General features: G+C 47.0%; 1 protein-coding gene across 1 annotated transcript in view; it reads left to right on the plus strand.

The window, feature by feature from the left end:
- Nucleotides 1-9,600, plus strand: part of rpgrb (retinitis pigmentosa GTPase regulator b) — a 19,448-nt gene that overhangs the window by 9,569 nt on the left and 279 nt on the right. Inside the window, exons 6-15 of the mRNA XM_037696632.1 lie at nucleotides 113-262; nucleotides 523-687; nucleotides 4,987-5,142; nucleotides 5,221-5,345; nucleotides 5,431-5,622; nucleotides 5,745-5,894; nucleotides 7,101-7,178; nucleotides 7,268-7,327; nucleotides 7,987-8,857; nucleotides 8,936-9,600. The exon at nucleotides 8,936-9,600 is cut by the window's right edge and continues 279 nt beyond it. Of these exons, the coding sequence (XP_037552560.1) occupies nucleotides 113-262; nucleotides 523-687; nucleotides 4,987-5,142; nucleotides 5,221-5,345; nucleotides 5,431-5,622; nucleotides 5,745-5,894; nucleotides 7,101-7,178; nucleotides 7,268-7,327; nucleotides 7,987-8,857; nucleotides 8,936-9,600 (2,612 nt within the window). The remainder of the gene's footprint in view (nucleotides 1-112; nucleotides 263-522; nucleotides 688-4,986; nucleotides 5,143-5,220; nucleotides 5,346-5,430; nucleotides 5,623-5,744; nucleotides 5,895-7,100; nucleotides 7,179-7,267; nucleotides 7,328-7,986; nucleotides 8,858-8,935) is intronic.

Here is a 9,600-nt window from a genome sequence, read left to right on the forward strand (position 1 = left end):
ACTGGGTAACTCTGATTTTAACCATTTTTTTAAATAAATAATTATATTAATAATAAAGTGCTATGTGTTGCCATATCTGTATGTTCCTGTACTTTAAACGTGACGTTCGCAGCGAGTGGTAAACTCTTCATGTGGGGCGACAACACTGAGGGTCAGATCGGTTTGGGGAAGGAGGTCCAGGTGTGTTCGCCACAGGAAGTCAACGTGGGACGTCCTGTCCACTGGGTGTCCCTTGGCTACTATCACTCTGCTTTAGTGACGGGTGAGACGAAGAAACAAGCATTCACTCCTTTACCGCAAAGAAACATCTGGAAACTCACGCATAACAAAAACAAATACTGATTTTTTTTTCATTATAAAATGAATTGGAATCAAACCAAGTTTGAATATTTTTCCCTTTTTTAGTTCAATCATAGAGATTTCTCCTTAGTTTTATTCATTTGTAAACATCTTCCAGTTGAGCAGATTTCATTCTCAGAGACTTTTCTTGGAGATAATTGTTTATGTTTTTCAACGTGTCAGCGGACGGAGCGCTGTTCACCTTCGGGGAGAGGGACAGCGGGAAGCTGGGTCTGGGCACGGAGCAGCTGTCGACGCACCGACTCCCCCAGCGGGTGAAGAGCATCGCAGATCCGGTGAGGCAGGTGGAGTGTGGCGGCGGACACACTGTGGTTCTGACAGGTGGGCGTAGCAGCTTTACAAGAAGAGAAGAAGGATGTTTCTGAGTTTGTCAGACTTGCACAGACGCATGTCCGAGATTTATTTATGTTTTTAAAGTTCCACAGCGCTGAAATGACCATTCACAAAAAAGTGATTTTATATTTTAACATTTTAAATGTTTCACTAATAAATAACTTTTTATCAGTTTCAGTTTATCACTTTAGTTTCATTTTATTGTTTTTGTTTCAATTTTGAAACCATTCATCATCTTCCTCTTGTTCTGAAGTCGGGTTGCGGGGGCAGCAGCTTGAGCAGGGAGGCCCAGACATTTCTTTCCACAACCACCTCTTCCAGCTCTTCTTGGAGGACTCCAAGGCGTTCCCAGGCCAACTGAGAGACATTGTCTCTCCAGCATGTCCTGAGTCTTCCCTGGGGTCTCCTCCCAGTCGGACATGCCTGAAGCACCTCCCTAGGGAGGTGCCCAGGGAGTATCCTTACCAGAGTTCATGACCATAGGTGAGGGTAGGAATGCAGACTGACCGGTAAACAGAGAGTTCTACCTTACAGCTGAGCTCCCTCTTTACCATAACGCACCGGCGCAGAGTCTGCAATACTGCAGACGCTGCACCAATCCATCTGTCAATCTCACGCTCCATTCTTCCCTCACTCGTGAACAAAACCCCAAGACACTTGAACTCCTTCACTTGAGGCAGAACCTCACCTTCGACTCGAAGAGTGCAATCCACCTTTTTTGACTGAGGACCATGACGTCAGATTTGGAGGTGCTGATTCTCATCCCAACCGCTTCACACTCTGCTGCAAACCGCTCCAGTGAGAGCTGAAGATCACGGCACAATGACTCCAACAGGACCACATCATTTGCAAATAGCAGAGACAGAATCCTGCAGCCACCGAACCTGACTCCCTCCGCCCCCTGGCTGTACCAAGAAATTCTGTCCATAAAAGTTATGAACCAAATCGGTGACAACGGGCAGACCTGGCGGAGTCCAACTTCCACCCTGAAGGGGTTCGACTTACTACCGGCAATGCGAAGCAAAATCTTGCACTGCTTGTATAGGGACTGAACAGCCTGTAGCAATGGGCCTCAATCCCATACTCACGGAGCACCCCCCACAGTGTACCCCGAGGAACACGGTTGAATGCCTTCTCCAAGTCCACAAAACACATGTATGTATGTAAACTCATGAATGTGCAAACTCCTATGACCCCTCGAGGATCCTAGTGAGAGTAAAGAGCTGGTCTAGTGTGTCACAGCCAGGGTGGGACCTACATTGTTCCTCCTGGATCTGAGTTTCGACCAACGATTGGACTTGTTTTTCCAGTACCCATGATGGGAACTTTCCAGGGTGGCTAATGAAAGTGATGCCCCTATAATTGGAGCACACCATCCGGTCCCCATTTTTGAAGAGGGGAATCACCAACCCAGTCTGCCAATCCAGTGGCACTGTCCCCCGATGTCCCATGTGATGTTGCAAAGGTGTGTCAACTATGACAAACCCACAACATCCAGAGCCTTAAGGAAATCAGGGCGAAACTCATCCACCCTCGGAGCCCTGCAGCCACGGACCTTTTTAACTACCTCGGCGACCTCAGCCACAGTTATGGACCAACCAACCCTGAAGTCCCCTGACTCAGCTTCCACCATGGAAGACGTGGGATTGAGAAGGTCCACAAAGTATTCCTTCCACCTCCCGATGACATCATTGGTTGAGGTCAACAACACCCCACCTTCACTGCACACAGTGTTGGTAAAGTGCTGCTTTCCCTTCCACAGCCGCCTAATGGTTTGCCAGAATCTCCTCACAGCCAACTGAAAGTCTATCCAAGGTCTCACCGAACTCCTCCCACATTCGAGCTTTTGCTTCAGCAACAGCCAAATCTGCAGACTGCTTGGCCCCCCCGGTACTCCTCAGCTGCCTCCGGAGTCCCACCAACCAACAAGGCCTGATAGGACTCCTTCTTCAGCTTGACAGCTTCCCTAACCTGGGGTGCCCACCACCGAGTTTGAGGATGGTCACAGCGAGAAGCACCAACAACCTTGTAGCCACAACTCAAAGCAGCCACCTCAACAATTGAGATGTGGAACATGGCCCACTCTGATTCAATGTCCCCCATCTCAGCTGGGAGACGGTTAAAGATCTCCTGGAGGTGTGAGTTGAAGATCTTTTTGATGGGTTCTTCTGCCAGGCATTCCCAGCAGACCGTCACTTCACATTTGGGTTTTTTGGTCTGTCCAGCATCTTCCCCTGTCATCTGATCCAACTCAATACCACGTGGTGATCAGTAGACAACTCAGCTCCTCTCTTCACCCGAGTGTCCAAAGCAAATGGTCACAAATCAGATGACACAACTACAAAGTCAATCATCGATCTACAGCCTAGAGCGTCCTGGTGCCAAGTGCACTTATGGACATCCTTATGTTCGAACATGGTGTTCGTGATGGACAAACCATGACATGCACAGAAGTCCAACAACAGAACCCTGCTCAGGTTCAGATCAGAGAGGGTGTTCCTCCCAATCACCCCCCTTCAGGTCACACTGTCATTACCCATGTGGGCATTGAAGTCCCCCAGCTGAATAAAGGAGTCCCCAGCTGGCGCACCTTCCAGCACTCCAGCTAAGGACTCCCAAGAAGGCTGGATACTTTGAACTGTCATTTGGCACATAGGCACAAACAACAGTCAGAGCCTGCCCCCCACCCGAAGTTGCAGGGATGCTACCCTCTCATCTACCGGGGAAAATTTCAACACACAGGCACCAAGTCAGGGGGCTAAGAGTAGAACCACACCAGCTCGGCACCTCTCACCATGGGCTACTCCAGAGTGGAATAAGGTCCAGCCCCTCTCAAGGAGATGTGTTCCAGAGCCCATGCTGTGCATCGAGGTGAGCCCAACTATATATAGTCAGTACCTCTCAACCTCACGCACAACCTCAGGTGCCTTTTCTGCCAGGGAGGTTACGTTCCATGTCCCAAGAGCCAGCTTTGGTAAGCCAGGGTCCGCGTGCCAAGGCCCCCGTTTTGGGCCACTGCCCATGGAGTCATGCACTCGACTTGTATGGCCCCTCCTGCCCACAGCACACTGTGGGCCCACAGGAAGGCAAATCCATGTTACTCATTTGGGCTGAGCCCGACCGGGCCCCATGGGTAGAGACCCGGCCACCAGGTGCTCGCCAACGAGCCCCTCCCTCAATCCTGACTCTAGGGTAAGGTAACCCACGACCAGGCAAGGGACACTGAGCTCATTATTTATTTTTTTGTTGTTGTTGTTCTTAAGTCTTCTGAATCACTCTTTGTCTGGCCTGTCACCTAGAACCAATCTGCCTTGGGAGACCCTACCAATTGCCCCATGCCGAGACAGCATAGGATCATTCAGGCACACAAACGCCTCCACCACGATAAGGTGGCGATTCAAGGATTCAGTTTTGTTTACAAATCTCTTGAACAAATGTTATTTAGAATGGAACCTTATTCTGAAATTATTCCAAATTTTTTGACAGTTTTCCACAGACTGCTGAACCCCTGCCCATTATTACTTTTAATTCTCTTTTATACTCAGTCTTCTTACTGACCTGCTGACAGTTTATCTAATTAGTTGCTAAATGCTCCTCCAGCTGTTTTTTATTCGTGCCACTTACTTTTGACCCTGGAACAACTTTTTGTGATGTGTTGCTGCCATAAAATAAAAATAAAAAATTAGTTTAAACGTTTTATGTGTTTTACAGTGTCATGTTGTGAATAAAATATAGGTTTTATGAGACTTTAAAACTTAGTGCGTTTTAATTTTTTTATTTTTACATGCTGTCTCAACTTTTTCTGCCTTGGGGTTGTACATAAATTAATGTTTGACTTAGTTCTGTTTTTATTAACTGTTTTTATTAATTTAGTTGTGTTTATTTTATGTTTAATTCTGTTTAGTTTTAGTAGTACTTTTTAATACAGTTAGATATTGTTAGCTTTTTATTAGAATTTTCGGCTAGTTCCACTTTTTATTTCATAAATTTTTTTACATTTTGAAAAAAACAATACCTTTCACATATTTTAATTTTTCATATTGATATGTTTTAACTTAACTTGGAACTTTTAATGTTCATTTTATAGTTTTTTATTTGAATAAATTCAGTTAATTTTATTATATTTTTCCTTTTTGTTTTGTTAGGTGAATGTTTTTTTTTTTTTTAATATATTTAATACCACTTATGAATAAAAACTTGTCTCTTACATTTAAAAAAATGACAGTAACATTTCCCTCAGATATTAATTTTATTATTATTTATTTTTACGCTTTCCCTGATTTTCTCGTTCAGAGCACGACGTTTACACGTTCGGCCTGGGTCAGTTCGGACAGCTCGGTCACGGGACGTTCATCTTTGAGTCTCGGCTGCCCCGTTTGGTCGAACACTTCAAGAAGAACCGAGTGCGTCAGGTGTCGTGCGGGGAAAACCACTCGGCTGTCATCACAGGTGAGCACCAACGGGATTTCACTCGCTGTCAGCCGTAAACTGAAGGTCCAAAGACTGAAAACCTGAATCTTTCCTCAGACGGGGGGCTGCTGTACACGTTCGGAGACGGCCGACACGGTAAACTGTGTCTGGGAGACGAAAACTTCACCAACCAGTTTAAACCCACTCTGTGTCCGCGGTTTCTCAAGTACGACGTTCAGGCGGTGAGAGTTTGTTTTATGTCTACAGTTTTCTGTTTTTACACGCTGAAGCTTTTCAAAGCAGCTGTTTCGTTGTCTTCTAATCCAGGCGGCGTGCGGCGGCTGTCACATGGTGGTTCTGGCTCGGCCCAGGGATCCACGCTCCGCCGACGTGACTCTGGAGGAGGACGATGTGACGGAGGACTTCCTGGAGAAACCCTACGAGGAGCTGCTCGGGGACACGAACGACACCACAGTCCTGCTGAGGAGCCTCTCTGCTCGGGTTCGCAGGAGGGGCAGGGTGGGTAAAATCTGAGTTCTGTTAAACCAGAACCATAAACTCGGATAAAATCCAAGTTCAGCTGATCCAGAAACTACAGCTGGTTCATTAAAAGACAACTAAACCTCTCCTGTTGCTTTCAGGAGCGATCGCCAGACAAGTTTGGACCGATGTTCCGCACGCTGCCCGCCATGACCCCTGGCTTCCTTCAGACACCACTTCCTGTCAGTCAGACAATCCCACCCCGACTACCTCCCCCTGATCCGAGCCATCAAAAGGTGCTGAACGGCCCAGCAGGGTACCACCTCCACCTCCTCCCACCAGGATTACAGTTTCCTTTATTGTTTTTAACTCCATCCATCCATCCATCCATTTTCTTTGCCCGCTTATTCCATTTTGGGTCACGGGGGTCGCTGGTGCCCATGTCCAGCAATCACTGTGCGAGGGGCGGGGTACACCCTGGACGGGTCGCAAGTCCATCACAGGGACACATAGAGACAAACGAGACAAACAAACATTCACTCTCTCACTCACACCTAGGGACAGTTTAGAGTTACCAATCAGCCTAACATGCAGTTTTTAACTGAACATTTTAATTCATTTTCAAATTGTTTACTGTATGAAAATTAATGCTATGTCTAAAAGCTAAAGGCTACAGTTATCAAAACCGCAGCTAAAAGTTAAAATTCACAAAACGATGTCTAAAAGCTAAAACCAGCAGATTAGAAGCTAAAAACTAAACTGAGCAAAACTGTACATAGAGGCCAAAATGAGGACAGTATCTACACGTTAGAACTAGTAGAACAAAAGCTAAAATTGGCAGAACAGTTGCTATTAGCTAAAATGAAGTACGTTTACTTGTTCTGGACGAGCTGAACGTTTTCCTGTTAAGATAGCTGAAAGTGTGCTGAAGTAGTTAGAGTTCAGAAAATTATCTTTAAATTGGAAAACAATGAAGACTCCATATTTATATAATAATTCTAACACCTGAGGCATCCAGCCATCCAACCATCCATCCAATATTTTTACCCACCTCTTCCTTTATGGGTCACGGGGGTCACTGGTGCCCATATCCAGCAGTCACTGTGTGAGAGGCGGGGGACACCCTGGACAGGTTGCAAGTCCATCACAGAGCAGACTCCACCCAGAAAGACCCCCCGACCGGGATTTGATCCAGCGACCTTTTCGTTGAGTAGCAGCAAGTCTACCAACGGAGCCACTGTGCCACCCTCATCTGAGACAAGCACACAAATAAAGTAATTTATTTTCAAAATAAAATACCCCACAGAGCAGTGAGCTTAAAAAATATTTTGAAATATTTTATTTCAAGAAAACAGTTTTCAGCCCTGAACCAAATGATCCGCGGTGCGTTCAGGGACCTCTGTGGGAAAGGGTCCGCCTGTCGTCAGTGTGTCGGGAGTTTTATGTAAAGTGAGAATGAAACGGCTGTTTGGAGTTGCGTGGAACAGTGCTGAGTCATGTTCTGTTTTGCAGAGCAGGCGGACGGCGTTGCGGACAGCCTGACGGACACCGACAGCGTCCGAGGTCTCGGAGAAACCACAGACTTCCTCAACATGGTGAGAAAACGTCTGAACATATCCCAAACGTTTCAGCGTTTGGGTTTTACAGCTCAGTTACTCTTTTCTGTTTGTGTTCCTGCTGACAGACACACGTGATGAAGATGGACCCAAGCGATGAAAGTCTGACTCTGTCTCCGCTGCGGAAGGTGAGTTTTATCTCAGCCCACCTTCCGGGTGATGTTATCCAGGAAATCCTCATCTCTTCTTACCTACATCACATCTCTAATCTGTTTATTTCATCGTGCTGGTTTCTGAGGTTGTTTCTGGTGCAAACATAGGAATTATGTGATTTAAAAATAAAAAAATGCTAAGCAGGAGCTTCAACAATAACGTGCACGTTGTGTTCAATAACAGCTAACCTCTGGTTGCTGTGGAAATGAATGTTGATCTAAAAATGTCTTCTTCGTCATGCTACATACAAAACTAAACATTTGTTTTGGTCAAAAGGCAGGGGTTCCCAACATTTGTCCTTGAGGAACACCATCCTGCATGTTTTAGTTGTTTCCCTACTCCAACACGCCTGATTCAGTGATTTATTTGCGTCATCAAGTTCTACGGAAGCCTGTTAGTCACCCATTGATTCAAATCAGGTGTGTCAAAGCAGAGAAACAACTAAAAGATGCAGGAGGGTGTTCCTCAAGGACCACGGTTGGGAACCCCTGTCTTAAGGAACCAGGAAGAAGCTCACACGCCACACTGATGATTTAGCTGTTTTCTCTTCTTTCCTGTGTCCTATCGTCACGTTTTTCTTCTTCTCTAACGCATGCCTCTTTCTCATCTTCTTGCCTTTTCATTCCGGGGACAGAGGAAGGGTAAGCATGCTAAGCCCGTCAAAGAGCAGAACCAGAAAAAGCTGAGAAAGCTCTCGCAGCAGAGCAGTTTCTCGTCAGCTTCTCTGTCTTGTACGAGCGCCACTGGCTCTCCTGGCCACACGTTACCGGCTGAGCGGCTGAGCAGCAGCGGCACTCGGTCCTCGGTCTCTCGGAATCTGCAGAAACAGAAGAGCGCAGGGCACAACAAAGAGAATCTCATCCTGGATGTGGACCAGCTGGGAAGGAAACAGGTAAAAAACAAAACTCCGAGCGTCGACATCAGGAAGGCAGCGTCCGAACAGCAGACCAAACCAGTTCAGGGTCAAGCTCAGCTGATCGGGGTGAGCAGGAAGCCAGCAGAAGACCGGAAACGAACTCCAGAATCCAAACAGGAAGTCAGACAGGTGGAAACCAAACCTGCGAGGGTTAAAAACAAACACGCTCTAACAGACTCACCTGACTTCCACCTGAGGGACGCAGTCCAGAAGGAGAGCGCAAAACCCAAAGAGAAAACACGCTCCGAATCCAAACGCAACGCTGATTCGTCCAAAACATTCAAGAACAAGAAAAATCAAAAAGAATCCGACGCAAAGAAAAAGTCTGACCTTCGTCTTCTCGCTGGAGCCGCTTCTCTGGCAGCAGGAACGGTTTTAGTCCAAGAAATGACCTCCAGGAGCAGACTGAGCTCCCTATCAGCTTCGGAGAGCAGCCGAGGAGTTCCTCAGGGCGCCGTGACGAGATCCGACCAAGAGTCTGAATCGTTCTGCGCTGATGATTTCAGTCACAAATCTGCCGTCAGCATCAACGTCATCCCTGCAGCCGAGGGTCCGGAACAGAGGACGAGTCAGGACGAGAGAGACACGAGTCAGGACGAGAGGGACACGAGTCAAGATGAGAGAGACACGAGTCAGGACGAGAGGGACACGAGTCAAGATGAGAGAGACACAAGTCAGGATGAAGGTGAGGAGCTGACAGGATCTGCAGGGCTGCAGGAAGAAGAGGACGAAGAGAAGAGAACCTGTCCAGATATCAGCCAAGAGGAAGAGGAGGTTAGTGATCAAGGTGAAGAAGAAGATGACGACACTCTTCAACCAGAAGATCCATCTGAAGCTGATGAAGAAGAGGAGGAGGAGGAGGAGAGTGGCGAGGACAAGGAAGAGGACAGAACAAGTGGAGCCACAGAAAGTGAAGATGAGACGGAGGAGAAAGGGAGCAAAAGTGAAGACGTGGAGGAGGAGGAGGACGAGGAAGAGTCGAGTCAGGAGACGGAGAGTAAAGGAGCGGACACTGAAGAAGAGGAAGAGGAGGATTTGGAAAGCACCAGTGAGGAGGAAGAAGATGAAAGCGAGACTTTAAAATCATCAGAAGAGGAGAGTACCGAAGAAGAGGAGGAACAAGAGAGTAGTTCTAACGAGGAAGAGGATGGAGGGAGCAGTGAGGAAGAGGAAAATGAGGAGAGTGAGGAAGAACGGGAAGACAGTGAGAACAATAAGGAGAGTGAGGAAGAAAGTGAAGAAACAAGTGATGAAGATGAGGAAGAAAGTGAAGAGGAGGACGATGAAGAAGAGGATGAGGAAGGGGAGGAAGAAAGTGATGATGAAAATGAA

The sequence above is a fragment of the Nematolebias whitei genome, chromosome 23 (assembly GCF_014905685.2).
Source record: "Nematolebias whitei isolate Nwh7 chromosome 23, NemWhi1, whole genome shotgun sequence".
NCBI classification, from domain to species: Eukaryota; Metazoa; Chordata; class Actinopteri; order Cyprinodontiformes; family Rivulidae; genus Nematolebias; species Nematolebias whitei.